The sequence below is a fragment of the Leptodactylus fuscus genome, chromosome 5 (genome assembly GCF_031893055.1).
Source record: "Leptodactylus fuscus isolate aLepFus1 chromosome 5, aLepFus1.hap2, whole genome shotgun sequence".
Classification (NCBI taxonomy): domain Eukaryota; kingdom Metazoa; phylum Chordata; class Amphibia; order Anura; family Leptodactylidae; genus Leptodactylus; species Leptodactylus fuscus.
In genome coordinates this window covers 82,143,322-82,168,775 of record NC_134269.1, presented here as the reverse complement: position 1 = coordinate 82,168,775, position 25,454 = coordinate 82,143,322, and the positions used below count along the sequence as shown (strand labels likewise).

The following is a 25,454-nucleotide window of genomic DNA, read 5'->3' as shown; positions in this document are numbered from 1 at the left end:
TTATTGTGCTCATAAGTTTGTCATCCATGAAACTGAGCTGTTAAAATTCAGGTTTTAATGACCATTTTATTCCAACCTATGTTGCTTATTCACTTTCAGACCAATTGTTATTGTTTGTATAATAAAAAGTTGCACACTTTTCCAATATACTTTGTGTCATTTTCTCATGGTTTTCTTAATATCTCCTTGTCATTTGATCTGGTTATTCCCAGTGGACAAAAATCAGTCCATGTTCTTGTTATATACAATCCATGGTCATGTGATGAACACACAGGTGCACAACTCGTTACTAGGCAGATGTCTCATTACTGAGCTGTGTCTATAATGAGCTGTGCACCTGTGTGTCCATCACATGACCATGGACTGTGCATCACATGACCATGGACTGTGCATCACATGACCATGGACTGTGCATCACATGACCATGGACTGATTTTTATTTTTTTTATTTATTTATTTTTTTTATACACTAGAATTAACGGAATGAATGACAGCAAGCAGAGATCTAGAAAACTGTGAGGAAGTGATACAGAAAGTATATCGTAGTATCAAGTATAACATTTGGGAACTTTTTATTATACAAACAATAGTATTTGTCTCTCCAATATTGGTCTGAATGTGGCCAATCCTTTAACTTTTTGGCTACCTATTATTTGTAAAAGATTTCTGTTTTCTCAGGATGCTTTTAAGTTGCAGCATCATTGGAAGTGTAAGACTGCCATATGAGAGTTAAAATATGGAAACACCTGCATGTCGGAGGAGTGTAAACATTGGATCTTGGTTACATTAGAGTCTAAATGCTGCTCTGTACATAATGGGTGTGCTAGGTACAGCGGTTACTGTACAGTCATGGTGACATCATCTAATATACAATGTTCAGAGAATCAATCCACTAGTATCTTTCATGAAGAGTTAATCTAAATGGAGTCTCTCATCATAGCAGTCCCCACTGAACTAAAAGAACAGTGACATAACCAGGGGTCATATGAATAAAACGCTTTCTGCTTTTCAATAGGTATTACTGTTGCTGAGATATTGGCTTTATTTCCTGATATTCTAGTGCACTGCCTGGTGCAACAAGGAAATCACCACTGCCCTCATAGCACCAAAGAGCTACTCTGCCTGACTCTACCTCTCTGCTTTGATTGACAATGTACCTCTGGAAGGATTGGTTGCTGAAAGCATAACTATGGTGCATTGAGAACACTGGTGACACCACTTGTCCTTTGCTGATCCGAATTGGATATATGGAGAAGAGGTTAAAAAAAAAAGACTGATATTCTCAAACATGTTCTGCAGAACTTTATAATTACTATAATACAGTAACAATTCAAACATGAGGAGTGAGAACCCTGCTCAAAAGAGCCAAGTAAGGTCCAGTTCACATCTGCATTTGGGTCACTCCGTTCCCTTCTCCAAAGCATTTTTCTATCCACATTTTTCGTGTGGAAACCACACAGACCCCATTATAGTCTATGGGGTCCATGGGTTTCCTAAGGTAACCGCTTTTTTATGCGGACTAGGTTTCCGTTCAGATGGTCCCAAAGCGGACTCCCCGAATGGAAACCCATGCGCAGATATGAATCAGGCCGAAGAGACATAGCTTTGGTGGATAATCTGTAGAAGCCCTAAAAATGTTACTTTTGGGTTTACTTATGCACTAAAGAATCTAACAAGTGCACTCCATATTTTTTCCATTTGCCTTATTCTGTAACCTAGATGAGCTTCCCAAAATATATTTAAATTTTCTATATTTGCTTACGGTCGAGCACTTTTTGCAGGTAAAAATTCTGTTTACCTTTAAAAACCTTGTGAACATTAGAGCAGAACTCCCACTAAAGTTTTTATTCTCAGGCCTGGCAGAAAGGTACATGATGTAAAATGTAGTAAAGGTAATCTTAATAATGGTGGCTGAACTTGTTATCCATTTTTTTCTGGCCATTAGCTGGGCTTGTTGTAGTTGGTGAAAGGTCCTCTTTAGGGTCAATGCACACAGAGTTTTTTTCGCGAGGATTGTGGAGAGGAAAAAAATCCACTTCAGGAATTATCACGAAGGACCGGGAATTACAGAGGATCACCGCGCTCAACTGATTGCCAAATGGATAAACTTTATTTTCGTAAAAAGCACACACTACGCGTTTAGGGCTGAGTGCCCTTTCTCAAGTGTATAAGCTTGCTTGTGTCTAGCTGGATGCGTGTCACAAGCTTATACACTTGAGAAAGGGCACTCAGCCCGAAACGCGTAGTGTGTGCTTTTTACGAAAATAAAGTTTATCCATTTGTCAATCAGTTGAGCGCGGTGATCCTCTGTAATTCCCGGTCCTTCGTGATATCACTCGACATCAAAGGTGGTACGGATCCTGCCGTCTCATGACACAGGGCGGAACCCCCCCATCTTGAAGTGGTTCAAAGCTATATATAATGGTTGTACACACAACCTCCCAAAGGTGAGAAGCTTTTTTCACTTTCCCGCCCATTTGTCCATACAGTACTTCACTATATGCAGCTCGATGCTGTTCTCTGTTCTTTATCTTCAAACTTCAGGAATTAGGAAGTGTTTTTTTTTTCCTCCAGCACAGTGTATGGACCTTGAAAAAACGCCTAGCGGTTTTGGCAAAAACAGCGTCAAAAACTGCTAGAGGCTTCCCATTGATTCCCGTTGGTGTAAAACCGTGTAATACGTGACTTTGTGCATTATTGCATCTTCATTATGCATGCTTTTCTTGTGCTCCTCAGTTTGTGCATTGTTCGCTCATAACTGTCCTCCAATAAACTAACAGATGATATTCTTGTTTATGATTCATTCTCCAGTATAGTAATAACCATGTGATTTGAATGGTCTCAAAATAGTTCATAGTATCACTAGGTTCTTCCTTTTTATCCCTGTAATATAGTATTGCAATATTTGTACTGATGACCTTATATTTCTTGGCACCCTTTAAATAGTCTGTATATTTATACAGTATCTGTATATTTATTAACCTCCTCATCACCTGTGAAGACGTATTGATATTCTCCTTGTTAATGATCAGTCCATCCCTCTTTGTTCAAGAATTTTTTTTAATTCTGTTCATCTGCTTAGCAAAGGCAGCTCACCCATATAATTGCCACCTGAGATAACTGGCAGTGTTAAAAGTTCCACAAGTGTTCATAAATGTGAGTTGGCATGCTTGGCCATACTAAAATAAGAGTGATGGCACCATTGACCTCTTTTGGTCAATAGTCAGCCAATTTGTACTGCTCTAATTAGGTAGTTTAGTCGTTAAAGGTCATCAATAAATAAAAAAAAAAAAGTGGACCCCTGCTGATCAGCTGTTTGAATGGTTCCTTGACTGTATGCATTGCACTCCATCTGATTCATAGCAGCCATGCGATGTAATTACAGCCTCTCCCATAGAAGTGAATGGGAGAGGCTGCAGCCCCTTAAAAACAGCTGATCAGCAGATGTGCTGGGTGTCAGACCTCCAATGATCTTAATTTGATGACCTATTCTGAGGATAGGTCATCCGAAAAAGGAGCTGGAATAACCCTTTAATATTGTTATTGGGGCACACAAGCAATCCCACCAATTTATCACTTCATGTCCATTCAAAATTGTGTATGACCAGCTTTATACTCAGTGCCTATGGCATCTAAGCCATAGGCAGTAGGACAGGTTTTCAGACCTATATCTTCTACGCGTGCCATAGTAGAACCATACTTTGGTATATATCATTCATTGGTTTGAAGTGTTAAAGGAACATTTTTAAGTATACCAACATGTGACATCCTACAGGAGGCCCTCTTGGTCCCTGATGAGTGAATAGAGCCTTATGTTTGTGCTGGTAAGTTTTACCAGGTTATATGCTCCAACACAGTGCACAACCCTCGCTAGATTAAGTCCTATAGACTCTTTCATTTGTACAGTGCAGCAAAAAACCTTTGCCTCATGCATGAAGCGTAGTATTCCCAACAATATGACTTTTCAGTAGTGAATATTAAGGAGGTGACGCGGTATAATGTTCCTGTTGACGGGCTCCTGTCTGGACAATTAAGGCATTTACTGGCTGGCTTCTATCTGGCACCAGTTCAGTGAATGTGAAAGTCAAAGACCTGGCAATTTAGAGCACTTTAGTCAGGGTGTAACCAAGGCATACTTGTATGGGACGGTTAATACATAGGAACAATTAGGTCATCAGGGTATGGTTTCTAAGCCAAATTTCTAATGACTAACTTCCTTCATTTGCTGATCTAAGGGACAAACTTTTCATGAACAAACTGAGCAATATTTTCTGACCATCACCATGAAACAAAGGCCTTTATTTAAGCTGTGTGCACAAATTTTATTAAATGTGCTGCAGATACACTATGGCAATAATATTCCAAAATCTTGTATTAGTAGTACGGTTTTATTTGTCAGGCTGCCACTGGGCATTTGTCCAGAACTATTTCTAGCTATCATAACTACCGTAATTTCTGTCCTAAGCAGAATGAGTACATACTACTTATGCTAGGTTCACACTACCGTTCAGTACCCAAAAAAACGGAAACTCTAACTGCGTGGACCCCATAGACTATGATAGAGTCTGCTGGGTTTCTACTTGAAATCGGCAGAGAGCATGCTTTGCTGAGCACATTACTCTGTAGATTTGTGGGAAAAGATTCAGTACAGCTTACATGTTTTTTGAAATCCCTCCCTCTCTCTTTGCTATAAAGTCATGGGGGTAGCACTATCACTGGTTAAGTCTCCTCTCTATGACTTTGGATACAGAGACAGCTGTCAGTTACTGATAAAACCATCTCCTTGACTGTATAGCGAAAAAAGTTGGCATTTCAGTGAATAAATGACAGGTTATGCTAAATCTTTTCTCACAAAGCTATATATCAATGTGCTCAGCTACCTCTGCTCTATAGACTGCTGATAGCACAGCATTTTCCTGGTGACTGGTTCACTTTAAGTTTAAAGGACTGCAGCGCTACAAGTTTTCATTCCAGGGTGACACTTTCAGTCACCCAAGCTGGGATCACACTGCTCAAGTAAAAAATATTAAAGCATATATAGTGTAAAACATGCGCTGTGGCCCCTTTAGACTCGGTGTGGGTCTAAAATGTGGGACTCCCACTGATCCTGAGAAGTGAGGACTAGCAATTTTCATCTACTAATAAAATTGGAGTACTTCTTTAAAGAGGCTCTATCATTGGGAAATCATCGTCATTTTTAGGTAAGCACATCCTTGCATAGCCTTTAGCAAAGCTATTTCACATGTACCTTTTGTATGTAAATTTCCTCAGTAGATTTTGAAGAAGTCAGTTTTTATTCATATGCTAATGAGTCTTCTCCGTGCTTCCAGAAGTGTCTGCGCTATTCTCTATGTGTATGTACAGCAGAGGCTGCTGTGCTGAAGACTCATCTCTGCTATACACACACATAGAGCAGACTGTGATCACAGACACTTCTGGGGTGCACTGAGAAGGCTAATTAGCATATGAATAAAAATGGACTTGTGCAAAATCTACTGAGGCAATTTATATACAAAAGGTAGGTGTGAAATAGCCTTGCTAAAGCCTATGCAAGGATGTGCTTAGCTAAAAACGATGTTTCGCAATGATAGATCCCCTTTAACTTTTGCTATGGCCCCATTATTTCTAACAGGGTTGTCCAGGAATTGGACCCCTGAGGGGAAAGTTGAGATGTAAAATGGAAAGAAAAATCTTTAAATGGTGGGATTATACAGTATTTTTAGGTCTAAAGCAAATATTTTTGTTGGATTCCTGTTTCTAGAGAGCTGAGCATTGTGAGAATATACAGAGTTGCAAACAGAGATAAGGGCTATTCTTATCTCAGCGAAGAGCCTCTGTGAAGGGAATAACTGCTGATTTCTGTAGTTCTCATAGGGGTTACACATAGCTACGCTGTTTCCATATCCGTGGTTACTGAAGCAGTGTAGCAGCTTTGCTGTTTCTGTAGCTCCCATTCACCTCTGTGAAACTTAGGCGTAGGCCAGCACTACTTTGGCTGTTCCCGTAAATCAAAATTTAGTCATTTTAGTCATTGACATTTTGGCTTTGATTTGCTGGGATTAGAATAATCTTTCTGCTTAGGTTATATGTCCCAGTGCTCAGTGCAGATAAACTGCTGTCTGTTTCCATGGATAACCTTTGCAAACGTGAAAGCAGTTCTGTATGTATATTGCAAAGTTGCTTAATGTATGCACATATATACACTGTTGGGGTCCATTCACACGGAGGAAATGTGCGCTCATTTTGGCAAAATTCACGTGTAAAAATAAGACTCCCATTGACTTCAATGACATTATTTAACACGTCAAAATACACGTAATTGAAGTCAATGGGAGTCTTATTTTTACACGTGTATTTTGCCAAAATGAGCGTGCGTTTACTCCGTGTGAATGGACCTTTAAAGGTAGATGTGTTTTAATCAAACATTAATAGTCTTTGTGAATGATGAACACTAGTTTGCCTATGTGTAGGGTTCTCATTATGTTAATTTGTATAGTCTAAAAAGCTCTAATATAATTCCACATGTAAGGGGTTCATGGGCGAATGGCAAACAAATAAGAAACAGTGTATTTTTATTTGGGAAACCACCATCTGCAGATGTCGATGACTAAGGCAGCAGTAAGAAAATGGATTGCATTTTGTTTAAGAAAGAGGGGGCATCCTGTTTTTCTTAGCTGAATAGATGCAGCAGAATTAAGATTACTCATAGCCAACCAGAAGTGCACATTAACTCTTTGTAGTTTTCCAAGTTATTCTGTTACTTATTCCTTTTTGATTTTCCTTAAATTTGAGGTTTGGGATAAAAATGAATCTGCTTTAAATGAGTTACCAATTAGAAAAATATGATTTCTTTCTTCTAAAAACTGTGCCACACCAGTATTGTTCATTTCAGTGGAGCTGGGTAGCAGTACCATGCCCTACCCATGGACAGGGGTGACTTGGTTCCTGGACGGAGGGCCCTCCTTGTTTTCAATGTTGACAGTCTGCCGTTCACATTTCTGTCTTTTAGGGTTTCTGTTTCTGTGCACAGCTTGATCCAATATTAATATAAAAAGATTAGGAGTTCAGTTTTACTTTTAAGTGTTCCTAGTGTACCCGTGGTTTTGATGCCTGTTTTGTATTAATGTGCTTTCCATATGTAAGCACATCTGTCCACCATCGTGCACAAATTGTTCCTATTTATATCAAATTTGGAGTCTGCTATTTATTCATGAAATACAGTGATGTGTTCTGAAGTTGTCATAAAAAGACCCTGCCACCTTTATATTTCTTTTCAGTTGAGAAATACACTTGTGTACATATCGTGTACAGAATCTATCTGATCAGTCTTTTTCGTGAACGTGTTGCAGCAGCTCAGAAATGTTTCCACCATATTTTGTTTCTTGAGTACCCAGAGCTACTTGATCTGTACCCTGCATGTCATAGTCTGTCCAGTTAAGTCAATAACTTATGTTCATATCTGCATTGGAATCTCTGTTTGTATTGCCAGGCAATAGTATAGATGGTATAGATAGTTTAGTTAATGTGATCCGTGTGTGAGTTTTAGTGGTCCATCTCTCCATTTTCTGGTCCTCTAATGGACCAGGACAACAGAAAGACTGCCGCTAGTGTGAACCTAGTCTAAGTGAGTCACCTATTATGTGCACCTGTCATCCCTAATTTGCCAGCACTCATGAACTCTTGTACCGTACAACACAACAGCAAGGAATGTATATGGCAGCTATTAGAAATGATGGATGGTAGACTAGTTATGGTATATTGCTTGATTATGGATAATTACCAGTAATAAACATTGATTGAACTATTCTAATACTTAGATAAATACATTCTTAGATACATGCATTCATTAATTTATTCATTCATACATACATCCAGATATTGCAAACGATTAGTTACTGACATATCCTTTATAGAGATGAGCGAACACTAAAATGTTCGAGGTTCGAAATTCGATTCGAACAGCCGCTCAATGTTCGTGTGTTCGAACGGGTTTCGAACCCCATTATAGTCTATGGGGAACAGATACTCGTTAAGGGGGAAACCCAAATCCGTGTCTGGAGGGTCACCAAGTCCACTATGACACCCAGGAAATGATACCAACACCCTGGAATGACACTGGGACAGCAGGGGAAGCATGTCTGGGGGCATCTAACACACCAAAGACCCTCTATTACCCCAACATCACAGCCTAACAACTACACACTTTACACACTCAATACCACCTCTCTGACAGTAGGAAAACACCTTGAAACATGTGTATTTGGCACTTGCAGTGAGGAGAGCTTGTCAGCAGCAGTGAATTTGGCCCTTGTAGTAAGTTGAGGTTGGCACCAACATTTGTTTTGAAAATCAGGGTGGATTGAGCCTCTAACCAGCAGAGTTTGGGCAAATTCATGGTGGAGGGAGCCTCTAAAAACCCCAGTTTGGACCAATTCATGGTGGAGGGAGCCTCTAAAAACCCCAGTTTGGACCAATTCATGGTGGAGGGAGCCTCTAAAAACCCCAGTTTGGACCAATTCATGATGGAGGGAGCCTCTAAACAGCCCAGTTTGGGCAAATTCATGGTGGAGGGAGCCTCTAAAAACCCCCAGTTTGGACCAATTCATGGTGGAGGGAGCCTCTAAAAACCCCAGTTTGGACCAATTCATGGTGGAGGGAGCCTCTAAACAGCCCAGTTTGGGCAAATTCATGGTGGAGGGAGCCTCTAAAAACCCCCAGTTTGGACCAATTCATGGTGGAGGGAGCCTCTAAAAACCCCAGTTTGGACCAATTCATGGTGGAGGGAGCCTCTAAAAACCCCAGTTTGGACCAATTCATGATGGAGGGAGCCTCTAAACAGCCCAGTTTGGGCAAATTCATGGTGGAGGGAGCCTCTAAAAACCCCCAGTTTGGACCAATTCATGGTGGAGGGAGCCTCTAAAAACCCCAATTTGGACCAATTCATGGTGGAGGGAGCCTCTAAACAGCCCAGTTTGGGCAAATTCATGGTGGAGGGAGCCTCTAAAAACCCCCAGTTTGGACCAATTCATGGTGGAGGGAGCCTCTAAAAACCCCAGTTTGGACCAATTCATGGTGGAGGGAGCCTCTAAACAGCTCAGTTTGGGCAAATTCATGGTGGAGGGAGCCTCTAAACAGCCCAGTTTGGGCAAATTCATGGTGGAGGGAGCCTCTAAAAACCCCAGTTTGGACCAATTCATGGTGGAGGGAGCCTCTAAACAGCCCAGTTTGGGCAAATTCATGGTGGAGGGAGCCTCTAAACAGCCCAGTTTGGACCAATTCATGGTGGAGGGAGCCTCTAAAAACCCCAGTTTGGACCAATTCATGGTGGAGGGAGCCTCTAAACAGCCCAGTTTGGGCAAATTCATGGTGGAGGGAGCCTCTAAACAGCCCAGTTTGGGCAAATTCATGGTGGAGGGAGCCTCTAAAAACCCCAGTTTGGACCAATTCATGGTGGAGGGAGCCTCTAAAAACCCCAGTTTGGACCAATTCATGGTGGAGGGAGCCTCTAAAAACCCCAGTTTGGACCAATTCATGGTGGAGGGAGCCTCTAAACAGCCCAGTTTAGGCAAATTCATGGTGGAGGGAGCCTCTAAAAACCCCAGTTTGGACCAATTCATGGTGGAGGGAGCCTCTAAACAGCCCAGTTTGGGCAAATTCATGGTAGAGGGAGCCTCTAAAAACCCCCAGTTTGGACCAATTCATGGTGGAGGGAGCCTCTAAAAACCCCAGTTTGGACCAATTCATGGTGGAGGGAGCCTCTAAAAACCCCCAGTTTGGACCAATTCATGGTGGAGGGAGCCTCTAAAAACCCCAGTTTGGACCAATTCATGGTGGAGGGAGCCTCTAAACAGCTCAGTTTGGGCAAATTCATGGTGGAGGGAGCCTCTAAACAGCCCAGTTTGGGCAAATTCATGGTGGAGGGTGCCTCTAAAAACCCCAGTTTGGACCAATTCATGGTGGAGGGAGCCTCTAAAAACCCCAGTTTGGACCAATTCATGGTGGAGGGAGCCTCTAAACAGCCCAGTTTGGACCAATTCATGGTGGAGGGAGCCTCTAAACAGCCCAGTTTGGACCAATTCATGGTGGAGGGAGCCTCTAAACAGCCCAGTTTGGACCAATTCATGGTGGAGAGAGCCTCTAAAAACCCCAGTTTGGACCAATTCATGGTGGAGGGAGCCTCTAAACAGCCCAGTTTGGGCAAATTCATGGTGGAGGGAGCCTCTAAACAGCCCAGTTTGGGCAAATTCATGGTGGAGGGAGCCTCTAACCAGCCCAGTTTGGACCAATTCATGGTGGAGGGAGCCTCTAAAAACCCCAGTTTGGACCAATTCATGGTGGAGGGAGCCTCTAAACAGCCCAGTTTGGACCAATTCATGGTGGAGGGAGCCTCTAAAAACCCCAGTTTGGACCAATTCATGGTGGAGGGCGCCGCTAAACAGCCCAGTTTGGACCAATTCATGGTGAAGGGAGCCTCTAACTAGCAGAGTTGGTGGAAATCAGGGTGGAGGGAGCCTCTAACCAGCAGAGTTGTGGGAAAGCAGGGTGGAGGGAGCCTCTAACCAGCAGAGTTGGTGGAAATCAGGGTGGAGGGAGCCTCTAACCAGCAGAGTTGTGGGAAAGCAGGGTGGAGGGAGCCTCTAACCAGCAGAGTTGTGGGAAAGCAGGGTGGAGGGAGCCTCTAACCAGCAGAGTTGTGGGAAAGCAGGGTGGAGGGAGCCTCTAACCAGCAGAGTTGGTGGAAATCAGGGTGGAGGGAGCCTCTAACCAGCAGAGTTGGGGGAAATCAGGGTGGAGGGAGCCTAGTATTAGCAGAATTGTGCAACGCTTATGGTGGATGAGTATGAGGATGCGGAGGAATTGGAGAGGTTGAGTACAGACATGGAGTTTCATGTTGGGGTGCTTTACACAGGTGGGCACAAAAATGAAGGCTCTATCCAGTGGTGGTTCATTTTTATCAAAGTGAGCCGGTCGGCACTCTCAGCTGACAGACGGGTGCGCTTGTCAGTGATGATGCCACCGGCTGCACTGAACACCCTCTCAGATAGGACGCTGGCGGCAGGACAGGACAGCACCTCCAAGGCATATAGGGCAAGTTCAAGCCACAGGTCCAACTTCGACACCCAATACGTGTAGGGCGCAGAGGGGTCGGAGAGGACAGGGCTGTGGCCGGAAAGGTATTCCCGCAACATGCGCCTATACTTCTCACGCCTGGTGACACTAGGACCCTCCGTGGCGGCACTTTGGCGAGGGGGTGCCATCAAGGTGTCCCAGACCTTAGACAGTGTGCCCCTCGTTTGTGTGGACCGGTGAGAACTTGGTTGCCTACTGGAGGAACTGCCCTCCCTGCCGCCAACGTCACATGCTGGAAACATCTCCATCATATTCTGCACCAATTGCCTGTGGCAAGCATTGATGCGATTGGCCCTCCCCTCTACCGGAATAAAAGACGAGATGTTGTTTTTATACCGGGGGTCAAGGATAGCAAAGATCCAGTACTGGTTGTCCTCCATGATTTTGACAATACGCTTGTCGGTTGTAAAGCACCCCAACATGAACTCAGCCATGTCTGCCACAGTGTTAGTTGGCATGACTCCTCTGGCCCCACCGGAAAGTTCAATCTCCATTTCCTCCTCATCCTCCATGTCTACCCATCCGCGCTGCAACAATGGGACGATTCAAAGTTGCCCGGAAGCCTCCTGTATCACCATCACATCATCGGACAACTCTTCTTCCTCCTCCTCCTCCTCCTCCTCCTCCTCCATTAAACGCAGTGAAGCGGACAGATGTGTGGACCTACTCTCCAGCTGTGACGGATCGGATGCTATCCCTAACTCCTCTGTGTGATCTGAGTTATCCCTGATGTCAGTCAGGGATTCTCTCAGAACACACAAGAGCGGGATTGTAAGGCTCACCATCGCATCCTCAGAGCTCACCCTCCTTGTGGACTCCTCAAAGACCCGTAGGATGTCACAAAGGTCTCTCATCCATGGCCACTCATGGATGTGAAACTGAGGCAGCTGACTTTGTGGCACCCTAGGGTTTTGTAGCTGGTATTCCATCAAAGGTCTCTGCTGCTCAACCACTCTATTCAACATCTGAAACGTTGAGTTCCAGCGTGTGGGGACGTCGCACAAAAGCCGGTGTTGTGGCACATGCAGGCGTTGCTGGAGAGATTTTAAGCTAGCAGCGGCTACTGTCGACTTGCGAAAGTGGGCGCACATGCGCCGCACTTTCACCAGTAGCTCTGGAACATTGGGGTAGCTCTTTAGGAAACGTTGCACCACTAGGTTGAAGACGTGGGCCAGGCATGGAACATGTTGGAGTCCGGCAAGCTCCAGAGCTGCTACCAGGTTCCGGCCGTTATCACAAACGACCATGCCTGGGCCCAGGTGCAGCGGCTCAAACCATATTGCCGTCTCATCGAGGAGGGCATCCCTCACCTCGGAGGCAGTGTGCTGTCTGTCCCCCAAGCTGATCAGCTTCAGCACAGCCTGCTGACGTCTACCAACGCCAGTGCTGCAACGTTTCCAACTCGTAGCTGGGGTCAATCTAACAGCGGAGGAGGAGGCGGTGGCGGAGGAGGAGGCGGTGGCGGAGGAGGAGGCGGTAGAGGAGGAGGAGGAGGAGGGGGGTGTTCTTCTCGTGTCCCTGCCAGGAATGTTAGGCGGGGAGACGAGGTACACCGGGCCAGTTTGGGAAGCAGTCCCAGCCTCAACTACATTCACCCAGTGTGCCGTCAGTGAAATGTAGCGTCCCTGTCCGCATGCACTTGTCCACGCGTCGGTGGTCAAGTGGACCTTTGTGCAAAGCGCGGAACTAAGGGCCCGCCTGATGTTGAGTGACACGTGCTGGTGCAAGGCGGGGACGGCACACCGGGAGAAGTAGTGACGGCTAGGGACGGCATAGCGAGGTGCCGCAGTTGCCATCAGGTCCAGGAAGGCGGGAGTTTCAACAAGCCGGAACGCCAACATCTCCTGGGCCAGCAGTTTAGCGATGTTGGCGTTCAAGGCTTGCGCGTGTGGGTGGTTAGCAGTGTATTTCTGCCGCCGCTCCAATGTCTGAGAGATGGTGGGTTGTTGTAAAGAAGCGCCTGATGGTGCCTTTGATGGTGCAGGAGAAGGAGATAAGACAGGAACAGGGGAGGATGAGGAAGAAGTCAACAAAGTGGCGGAGGCAGATGAAGTGGTGTCCTGGCTCGTCCTCTGGAGTGCATCGCCAGCACAGTCAGCAGTGGCAGTGGCAGAGGCAGTGGCAGTGGCGTGAACGGCAGGCGGCCTTTGTCCTGCCGTTGCTGCCTGCCACTGATTCCAGTGCTTGGATTCCAAATGACGGCGCATTGAAGTGGTGGACAGGTTGCTCTTCTCAGAGTCCCTAATCAATTTCGAGAGGCAAATTGTGCAGACAACACTATATCTGTCCTCGGCGCATTCCTTGAAAAAACTCCACACCTTCGAGAAACGTGCCCTCGAGGTGGGAGTTTTTCGGGGCTGGGTACGAACTGGAACATCTTGGGAGATTCCGGGTGTGGCCTGGCTTCGCCTAAGCTGCTGACCTCTGCCTCTGCCTCTAGCTACCCTTTTTGGTGCTGCACCTGCCTCAACATCCACACTACTTTCCCCGCTTGACATCCCCCCTGTCCAGGTCGGGTCAGTGTCCTCATCATCCACCACTTCCTCTTCCAACTCCTGTCTCATCTCCTCCTCCCGCACAATGCGCCGGTCAACTGGATGCCCTGACGGCAACTGCGTCACATCATCATCGATGAGGGTGGGTTGCTGGTCATCCACCACCAAATCGAACGGAGATGGAGGAGACTCTAGTGTTTGAGCATCTGGACACAGATGCTCCTCTGTTAGGTTCGTGGAATCGTGACGTGGAGAGGCAGGTTGAGGGACAATGAAAGGAGCGGAGAACAGCTCTGGGGAGCAGGGACAGTTGGGGTTATTGTTCTGTGAAGCTTGGGAATTTTGGGAGGAAGGAGGACAAGACTGTTGGGTAATAGGAGGAGAGGAGGCAGAGTCTGACTGGCTGCTGGACAATGTGCTGTAAGCGTTCTCTGACAGCCATTGCAAGACCTGTTCCTGGTTCTCGGGCCTACTAAGGTTTGTACCCTGCAGTTTAGTTAATGTGGCAAGCAACCCTGGCACTGTGGAGTGGCGCAATGCTTGCTGCCCCACAGGAGTAGACACGGGACGCCCTGTGGCTTCACTGCTACCTTGCTCCCCAGAACCATTCCCCCGACCTCGCCCACGGCCTCGTCCACGTCCCTTTCCGGGAGCCTTGCGCATTTTGAATTCCCAGTTAGAAATTGGCACTATATACCAGTAGCAAAAATTGTGGGTGCACGTAACCCCAATATATTCTTTGAATTCCCAGTCAGACAATGGCACTATATACCAGTAGCAAGAAATGAGGGTATTTATAACCCCAATATATTCTTTGAATTCCCAGTCAGACAATGGCACTATATACCAGTAGCAAGAAATGAGGGTATTTATAACCCCAATATATTCTTTGAATTCCCAGTCAGACAATGGCACTATATACCAGTAGCAAAAATTGTGGGTGCACGTAACCCCAATATATTCTTTGAATTACCAGTCTGAAACTGGCACTATATGGCAGTAGCAAGAAATGAGGGTATTTGTAACCCCAATATATTCTTTGAATTCCCAGTCAGACAATGGCACTATATACCAGTAGCAAGAAATGAGGGTATTTGTAACCCCAATATATTCTTTGAATTCCCAGTCAGACAATGGCACTATATACCAGTAGCAAGAAATGAGGGTATGTGTAACCCCAATATATTCTTTGAATTCCCAGTCAGACAATGGCACTATATACCAGTAGCAAAAATTGTGGGTGCACGTAACCCCAATATATTCTTTGAATTACCAGTCAGAAACTGGCACTATATGGCAGTAGCAAGAAATGAGGGTATTTGTAACCCCAATATATTCTTTGAATTCCCAGTCAGACAATGGCACTATATACCAGTAGCAAGAAATGAGGGTATTTGTAACCCCAATATATTCTTTGAATTCCCAGTCAGACAATGGCACTATATACCAGTAGCAAGAAATGAGGGTATTTATAACCCCAATATATTCTTTGAATTACCAGTCAGAAACTGGCACTATATGGCAGTAGCAAGAAATGAGGGTATTTGTAACCCCAATATATTCTTTGAATTCCCAGTCAGACAATGGCACTATATACCAGTAGCAAGAAATGAGAGTATTTGTAACCCCAATATATTCTTTGAATTCCCAGTCAGACAATGGCACTATATACCAGTAGCAAAAATTGTGGGTGCACGTAACCCCAATATATTCTTTGAATTCCCAGTCAGACAATGGCACTATATGGCAGTAGCAAAAATAGTGGGTGTATATAGCCCCAATTCTATTGCTAGGGGACTTGCAGTGTATTTCTGGGGTGAAGGTGGGGGGGGCACACCGTTGGAACGGGTATCGGGGGTATATATCGGGTATACGGGAATACACTGTCAGTGTATTCCATTCAGGATCCTGGGAAAGCTGGGTTGCGGCGATTGAGCCCGTCAGTGCCACGTTACACTGACAAGCTTCTCCCTGGAATTTAGCTCTTATAAGAGCTGTTGGTTGTCTTCTCCTTCCTATCCTAGCCTGTCCCTGCCTACCCAGAATCTAAGCCCTAGCTAACTGGACGGAAACCTCCGTCCCCGGTGAATTGCAAGCTCAGAATGACGCGAAGCTGGGCGTCGCTGTTCTTTTAAATTAGAGGTCACATGTTTTCGGCAGCCAATGGGTTTTGCCTACTTTTTTCAACGTCACCGGTGTCGTAGTTCCTGTCCCACCTACCCTGCGCTGTTATTGGAGCAAAAAAGGCGCCAGGGAAGGTGGGAGGGGAATCGAGTAATGGCGCACTTTACCACGTGGTGTTCGATTCGAACATGCCGAACAGCCTAATATCCGATCGAACATGAGTTCGATAGAACACTGTTCGCTCATCTCTAATCCTTTATACAGTTGCAGTGTCAGACAGGATGGTTTGGATAAAAAATTATTGAAATAATCGGTCAAGAAGTTTATAGCTGTTAATTGAAATGACTTTTGATTTTGATTATTCTTTCATTAATTGCCCAGCCCTTACAGGGATCCTATCATTAAAACTATTTTTTTTTCTGCCTACCACATAGGAATAGCCTTAAGAAAGGCTATTCTTCTCCTACCTTGAGATGTGTTCTTCGCGCCGTTCGGATAATTCCGTTTTTGTCGGTATGCAAATGAGTTCTCTTGCAGCACTGGGGGCGTCCTTAATGCTGCGAGAGAACTCTCCAGCGCCGCCTCCATCTTCAGGAACGGATCTTCTTCCGGCGGTGGCTTCAAACTTCTAGGCCTCAGGCAGCCGACTGTGCATGCCTGCCGGCCACAAGAGAATGGTCGCTTACAATACTGTGTAAGAGGCCATTTTCTTGTGGCCGCTGAGCATGCATAGTCGGCTTTGCCCTAGACCCGAGGCCTAGAAGTCTCTGTTTTATTCTTCTGTCTTCACAATGTGCTTTTCTGACATCCTCCTTACCATGTCAGTGCCTAAGTATTCTAATGTGAACTTTTAACAGGTTGCTGTGTTTTTTGCAATCTTAAGAAAGTAGGAGACTGTTGTCAATAACTCTGTTATGTTTTTGTTATTGTGTCTGGAGCCAGGAATATCAAAAACAAAATATAACTTATAACTTATATTCATGATAGTATAAAATAAAAACATCACACAATTGTCCCACTAGGTGATGAATAATAGGTGGAAATATGGAGTACTAATGCCAGGTATAGAGCATTAGAGGGTGCAGAGTTAGCAGTCACATTGGAGTCTAAAGGTATGTTCACACTGCGGAATTTGGAGAGAAAATCCTCTCCGATAATCGGCCATGTGGAGCCCATGACTGAAACTGAAGCCAAGCCTCAGCCTTCTGCTGTGGATTTGAGCATGTTGTTAGCCTGATATACAATGGGTCTGCTCAAGTGTGAGCCCTGCAATTCAAAGAAACCAGAGCACGATCCAGCAGGATGTTTCTATTTTGAGCGAGCTGAAAAAAAACACCATCCATCACTTCCTCCAATGGACACATTCCTTCCTTTTTCTGTAGAGGATTTTGAGGCAGAATAGTGCTTGTTATATAGCATGTTACACAGCCCTAATAGGAGGCGATTTAATATGATATATAGACAGGATAGAACATAGTTCTTTAACTCAAAGGAGGATAATGTTTAGGATTTGTTGGAGGCGCAAAATCTATTTTAAAAAAAAGTGTTTAACAAACTGGGCTGATATGTAAGACGAGTAACTAAAGCTGAGGGGGAAAAGCAGGTTTTTCATTTTGCTGACAACGTTGCAAGGAGATGATTTCATAAGATCTGCTGATCATGAGTCAATGTTAGAATTTACTCCTATTTTGACACATTAGACAAAGGCATTGTTTGGGAAAAGCGGACTGCACTTGTAACATTTATCTGGCAAGAAAGTCGCATTATTAATATTTTTTATTTTCAATGCAGTTGGCTCTGCTTGTTCAAAATCAAAACTGCTTTGTGACTGTATATATATTAAAGGTCCAAATGCTATTTTAGCTGTTCAGGTCTGTCTATGGCAACCCTTCATAGCCTAAAGTGTAAGGAATAGATAACCTGTAACTATAACTTCAAGATCAGACATTGCTGGATTTAATGCATTTGTTGATTTTCATCTTCTGTTTGTTGCCGTGACAGTTCTGCTACAGGATATTTGATCCTTGTTTGTGTGAGTTTAGGTGGTGCAGAAGTGGCAGATACATGCAGGCCCCCATGCCTAAGGGTCACAAAACTGTGTTATAGAAAATAGCACATTAGGTGAAATACATACAGTGCCTACAAGTAGTATTCAACCCCCTGCAGATTTAGCAGGTTTGATAAGATGCAAATAAGTTAGAGCCTTCAAACTTCAAACAAGAGCAGGATTTATTAACAGATGCATAAATCTTACAAACCAAAAAGTTATGTTGCTCAGTTAAATTTTAATAAATTTTAAACATAAAAGTGTGGGTCAATTATTATTCAACCCCTAGGTTTAATATTTTGTGGAATATCCCTTGTTTGCAATTACAGCTAATAATCGTCTTTTATAAGACCTGATCAGGCCAGCACAGGTCTCTGGAGTTATCTTGGCCCACTCCTCCATGCAGATCTTCTCCAAGTTATCCTGGTTCTTTGGGTGTCTCATGTGGACTTTAATCTTGAGCTCCTTCCACAAGTTTTCAATTGGGTTAAGGTCAGGAGACTGACTAGGCCACTGCAACACCTTGATTTTTTCCCTCTTGAACCAGGCCTTGGTTTTCTTGGCTGTGTGCTTTGGGTCGTTGTCTTGTTGGAAGATGAAATGACGACCCATCTTAAGATCCTTGATGGAGGAGCAAAGGTTCTTGGCCAAAATCTACAGGTAGGTCATGTTATTCATCTTCCCATGGATGCGGACCAGATGGCCAGGCCCCTTGGCTGAGAAGCAGCCCCACAGCATGATGCTGCCACCACCATGCTTGACTGTAGGGATGGTATTCTTGGGGTTGTATGCAGTGCCATCCAGTCTCCAAACGTCACGTGTGTGGTTGGCACCAAAGATTTTGATCTTGGTCTCATCAGACCAGAGAACCTTGAACCTGTCTGTCTCAGAGTCCTCCAAGTGATCATGAGCAAACTGTAAACGAGCCTTGACATGACGCTTTGAAAGTAAAGGTACCTTACGGGCTTGTCTGGAACGGAGACCATTGCGGAGGAGTACGTTACTTACGGTATTGACTGAAACCAATGTCCCCACTGCCATGAGATCTTCCCGGAGCTCCTTCCTTGTTGTCCTTGGGTTAGCCTTGACTCTTCGGACAAGCCTGGCCTCGACACGGGAGGAAACTTTCAAAGGCTGTGCAGGCCGTGGAAGGCTAACAGTAGTTCCATAAGCCTTCCACTTCCGGATGATGCTCCCAACAGTGGAGACAGGTAGGCCCAACTCCTTGGAAAGAGTTTTGTACCCCTTGCCCGCCTTGTGACCCTCCACGATCTTGTCTCTGATGGCCTTGGAATGCTCCTTTGTCTTTCCCATGTTGACCATGTATGAGTGCTGTTCACAAGTTTGGGGAGGGTCTTAAATAGTCAGAAAAGGCTGGAAAAAGAGATAATTAATCCAAACATGTGAAGCTCATTGTTCTTTGTGCCTGAACTACTTCTTAATACTTTAGGGGAACCAAACAGAATTCTGGTGGTTTGAGGGGTTGAATAATAAATGACCCTCTGAATAAACTTTTCACAATTTTAAAAAAAATTAAACAAAGAAATAACATTCTTTTTTGCTGCAGTGCATTTCACACTTCCAGGCTGATCTACAGTCCAAATGTCACAATGCCAAGTTAATTCAGAATGTGTAAACCTGCTAAATCTGCAGGGGGTTGAATACTACTTGTAGGCACTGTAGTTACAGACTTTGCATTGAGATCTAGAAGCATTAATGGTGTTTTATGGGACCTATGCAATTGGTGGTGTCCAACACCCGGACCCCTGCAGATCACTTGTTTGAAGCAATTGTGGCCTCTTCTGAGTGCCAGTGAGGTCACATACATTGGTCATTTGGTGCAGCAGCAGCTCAGTCCTGTTCTACAGAATGGCGCTAAGCTGCATTAACAAGCACAGCATCTATGAAATGTACAGTGCTGTGCTTGGTATTCAGTGAAGACCTGAATGCTGCAGCCTCTTTACATCCAGCTGATCTGTGGAGGTGTCAGGTGTGGGTCCCTGACTAATCATATAGTCAGGGACCCACCTTAGGCTAAATAATATATAAGTCTCGGAATACCCATTTTAAACTGTTTTTCCCCTTCTCACTTATTGTTGGCATGACTACAAGACACACATACCTGTATCTATAGAGCAGGAACCCAGAACTCCAGTTCCAGTGGCCACTGTGAATGAAAAATTGGTTGTGTATATGTGGTACTTACCATTTAACTTCAATGTGATTTCTGAAAACAGCCCAGCATTACTTGATTGTATAAGAAACTCTATATAGAAATGATTGGAGAAAGTCAGGCCACAGGTCCTCTACTGCCATGCTCAATGTATAGGTGGGACCCTTATCTATAAGACATTTATGACACATCTTGTGGATATACTATAAATGTCTAAGATGAGAAAAATCCTTTTAGGGTATATCTCTGCTTGGGTTTATAACAGGATATGAATGTACGTATCTTGTGACTTTGCCGCTGATGACTGTTAGTGTGAGCAGGGTTGCATGTGGTAGTGGAAGAAGCAAGATGCTAAAGAGACGAGAAAGTAGCATAATAATCGCACTCACTTTGACAGTATATTTGAAGAATTCCTATAAGGAACATATTTGCTGATTTCCATCTATGTGTAGTGTGTTCTATAGCCTTCCATTATAAAATGTATTCACAGTATTAGTGCTGTATAAATTTCCGATTTTGCTGAGAACAATCCAATCTCATATTGTGGGCAGAAGGGTTGTACATTTGAAGGCTCTGCCTGGTGCTAAAAATTCCTCACATTCCTGAGCTACAGAAATGCAGGAAACTGCAGTTAAAATAGGAAATGTATTGGAGAGTTGAATTACTATAGCATTTTTCTTCCTTTTTTTGGTAAAAGGTCTTTTAGGCATTAAAAATGACAACAAGCCACATCACCAGTCTGTCGAGCCGCGTACCAGAATGTTGACATCTGCCCCACATGTGTGCGCAGCCATATATTGCTTTTCTGAATACATTCCTTGCCCATAAGTGGAGGTAGTGTTTTCATTAATCCACAATGGATTCAGATCCTACAACATTAACTGCCTGTCTGTTATATTGAAGATCTCTCTCTCTCCTACATGATACAATTCTAGATACAAATACTTAATATTAGTCATCTGTTACGTAATGTCTTGTATAACTGAAACAATAAAGTACTCATGTTTTCACCCATGGGTACCATGGTACAGAGCAGAAGAAGCTATAACTGCAGACTAGAGCTGGGCGATTATGACCGAAATCGTGATTAAGTGGGCATTTTACCTTGATTATGATTAATGACGATTATTAGGTCACAATACAACTCCTGTGCTTCATCTGCGGTCTTTTGTCTGATGTCGGGGACCGCTGAGGTCTGTAATTGAGCCTTGGTGGTCACATGGGTCACACAACATTGTGACGCTTGCGTCTATGCATTACAATACCAATGGCCCATTGAGGCCCAATAACCTGAACACAGCAGGCCCAGGAGAGATGAGTAACACTGTTTTTGATGACTGATCACCTCACTTGCTACAGTCTTAAAAGACCCTAGACTATAATAGCCATTTTGATTCAGACATATTTGGCCTGAACGAAACTACAGGTAGAACCTCGCAAATATTTTAATAATTGAATCAAAATGAAGTCATGTTATCCTGGTTGGTGTTCATTTTCTATTATTTTTAGATTTATCTCCTAGCCCTAATTCTTACCCTTTTAGAATGGAGGATCAATGCAAATTGAAGAGAAGGGCAGAGAGGGTAAAAACATAACTTACAACAATTTATAAGTGTAGATCTAATTTAAAGAGCATTTTTGTTTTCCTAAGGATAGGCCCAGGATCCTTGTCAGTCCCCAGTGAAGGAGCTAGCTTATCCCTCTGTGCTTCTGGTCCTGCTACAGCAGCATAGACCCACTTGAAGAGAACCTTTTACTACGTCCACCAACTCCATTTCTTAGCATATGCTAATAGTCTCTGCTCCACTGATTCTGGCACAGTTGGAAGTTTCTCTCTAGCCCCCGGTGTTACCGAGCGATCAGCGCTGTTATTTGTGATGCCTGATATGCTATTTAGTCTCTGTACTGTCAGGAGGGCGGTGTCAGGCAGGAGTTGGCAAGGGGTGTGATGCTAAGCTCTGAAAAAGTGGAGCCAAGGAAAAATCCAATTTTGCTGGATTTAGTGCAAAGACCTTGAATTGGTGGAGGTGGTGAAAGGTCCTCTATCACTGAATGTTGCTCTGCTGATAATAATTGTTGGGGAGCCCCTGATGGCCAAACACTAATGTTCTGTCCTTTTTCATTTAAAGATTTATACTTCATTAAACCCCACTCCATAACATGTGACTGTTTTTTTTTCTGTAGCTATGTGTTAATTCACTGCACAACTTTGCAGTCAATTATCATCCATCATTATTTAGTTCCCAGTTGTATTACTAACTAGCAAGTCAAGTCACTGCTTTACATTGATAATGACTTGTTATTGTCCATGTCAGCAAGGTGTAGTAAAGGCGGCACATCAATATCATAGTGCTAAAGGGAGGATTTTGAACAACTTAGCCAGGATATGTTAGTACGTTTAAAGCAAAGAGAATATCCAGATTGGCTGTTGAATAGGGCGCTTGAAATAGTAGAGAAAAAAGATCGAAGTAATCTTTTGTCAACAACGGAACATCAACCTATAGAAAAGGATAGAATAATTCAACAAGATATCCCAAATTATTAGGAAAAATCTTCCAATTTTGGAAACTGATATTACTACTGGGGAAAAATGGAGTGAGTTTTGTAGCCAAATGAGCCCAAACCTTAGGCAATATCCTTTCTCTGAACTGTCCCTGGTCTAATCCATGGAATGATACAATTTCCACGAGCAACAAGGGCTTCTTTAAATGTGCTACACCCAAATATAGAATATGTAAATATACAAAGAATGCTAAAGAAGTAAAAAGCTATGTAGGAGATTATAACCATATAATCAGACTAGAATAGATTGCAATACAGACTTTGTTGTTTATTGTATCAAGTGTACAGTCTGCCATGTAGAGTATATAGGGTGTATATAGAAGCCTTAAGCAGCGAATATCGGAACAAATAAATGACAGCAGTAAAGGTTTATTTAATAGCATGTCCGCTGCTTCTAGACATTTTTGCACTAAACATAAGGGAAGTGTTCAGACCATGCGCTTTTTCGGTTTAGAACAAGTGAGGGCATCAATAAGGGGAGGAAACGGAAGGAAAACTTTACTCACCAGGGAGGCATGGTACAGCATGACCTTTAATACCAGAAACCCTTTTGGTTTAAACATTAAAACAAATATATCATATATATTTTAGAAGAACTTGTATGTATCCGAGTGTTCGGTCACTAGAGGAGGTACATAGAGAACACATTGTCTGTGTATACTGCCCCAATGAGCAAAATTAAAACAGTGTTGGGCACCATTGTTGCACAGAACAGTTACCCTTTGGCAACATATTCATTATTTTGTGCTGTGTAGCAATGTAACATCCCTTTTAATGTGATCTGAATTAATGGTAGATAGATGATGGAGCTTCAGTTCCACCAGTTACTTTCTCTCAATTTTGTTAGACCTATAGTCCTAGTCTAAAGACATACTTTGGCATATTTATCAATAGAAGCCTGACACTGTTTGTCTAAATTTGCAGCAAAATTTGTGGTGCTTTTCTTTTCTATCGTTTTCTGTTTTGTGCTACAAAAGTTGCTTCAGGAACTACATGCATAATTCCAGTCCCAGACAGTAATAATATGTGCTCATTGATTTATATTTTCTTGTATTTGCAGGGCAGCAAAGGACATTACCGATACCACTGGCAAAGCCATAATGTTAAGCACAGTGGAGTGGATGATATGGTCCTATTGTCCAAGATTTCTGAAGATGCTATAGTGGAAAACTTGAAGAAACGCTATATGGATGACTTCATCTTTGTATCCTTTGGTGATCACTATATATTTGGGTCTGTAAAGCTCCTGCAATATATGCAGTCATCCAGTCACCGGACAGAGGTTACAAAAAGCTTATATTTGGGTGAAATCTGTCTTAGTTTGTGTTTTTTGCTTTTTTTTTCTATTTTCACTGTATGGAATAGCATAAAGCTATGCTATTCCATGCAGTTGCATCTAGTTATAGAAAATGTATACTGTGCATACTGGATCCTATGCAGGCTGGAGGACATTCTATGGTATCTGTTTGTTTGTTTTTTCAATCAATTCAATGCATCTGCCAATAAAGTTCTCAGTGAATGTGTTATACTGACTGGAATATTGTGGGGAATAGGTTGGATAGCAGATGAAGTGTAGCTAAGGGCTAATTTGCCCTGGTGCAAGAGTTCAATTAGGCATTCTGCCCCCTAATGACACGCCAACCACTCACTTCCTCTGACTCTCTCAACTGCTGAACAGCAAAACAGTGTTATGATGGCGTTATAAGGTCAGAGCAGAGTATCCTCCATCTCCACATGGATGACACAATAGACCACAACTACAAACTTATCCAATCACAACACCAGGCTGCATGAATGTGTATGTTTTTCTGTTATGGTTCACCTGTCTATACAGCTAGATCTGCAGTACTATTGTTATAGATATGTAAATTCATACTGACCTTTCTATGTTAGCTTGGGGATGCTGAATTAGACTGGCGTTTTCAGAAGAAGTACCCAACATTATAATTATAACTGAGAATAAAGAGTAAATTTGACGTATGGTTCCAGCTCCCTTGGCACAATTGCACAGACTTATTCTGGTACCTCTAACTCAGGGGTAGGGAACCTTTGGCTCTCCAGCTGCTGTGAAACTACAACTCCCATCATGCTCCATTCACTTTCATGGGAGTTCCAAGAACAGCAGAGCAAGTATGCATGCTGGGAGTTGTAGTTTTGCAACAGCTGGAGAGCCGTACGTTCCCTACCCCTGCTCTAACTAGTGTGCAAGTAATATATTCTCTTGAAAATGTTTCCATCATGTACAGATACCTGTACCCTGTGTCTTTTTCTTTTAGATAAGATAATCCTTTATCCATCCCACAATGGGGAAATTCAGTGTGATACAGCATCATGGATAGTACAGTAGTATATAGCAAGAGAGAAACACCTACAAGCTCATGGCAGGCAGAGAGATGTTAGGAACATAGCAACTAAAAAGAAAGAATGAAAAGACAAACTGCAGGATCATTCAGTTCTCTGTGCGAAGTGATGTTGATAATACAGAGGACACGAGGAGGGGGGTCACAGCATGTAGACATAACAGGCTGAAAGTTTTTTGTTTTTTTATTTTTTGTAGAGGTGGGGGACATATGCAGCTATCACGTTAACATGTGGTAGTTCCTATGGTAGATAGTGAGATCTCATGCTCACAGCTGATAGTTCGATATCTTGCATCATTTTTTTTTCCCAAGATGGCGCTGCATGAGTGGCAGCCTCGATACAGAGCTCCAAGATGAGAGCGACCTTTATCTTTCCTTTTTCACTCTTTTTGTCTGTATCTTCAAGAATCCGCTACTCAAGCAACCTAGCACTATGAATTAGCTAACTATTATCGAATGGAAGAACCTGCGGACTATTTTCTTTGTGTTTATTAAGGAAGATACCTGCTTGACTGGAATTTCCTGTGTCCATGTGCCTTGTTTACCATTCCCCCACAAGCTAA

General features: G+C 43.4%; 1 protein-coding gene across 1 annotated transcript in view; it reads left to right on the top strand.

Moving 5' to 3' along the window:
• Nucleotides 1-25,454, top strand: part of MYO1E (myosin IE) — a 127,635-nt gene that overhangs the window by 29,045 nt on the left and 73,136 nt on the right. The window contains exon 2 of the mRNA XM_075273495.1: nucleotides 23,592-23,735. Within this exon, the coding sequence (XP_075129596.1) occupies nucleotides 23,592-23,735 (144 nt within the window). The remainder of the gene's footprint in view (nucleotides 1-23,591; nucleotides 23,736-25,454) is intronic.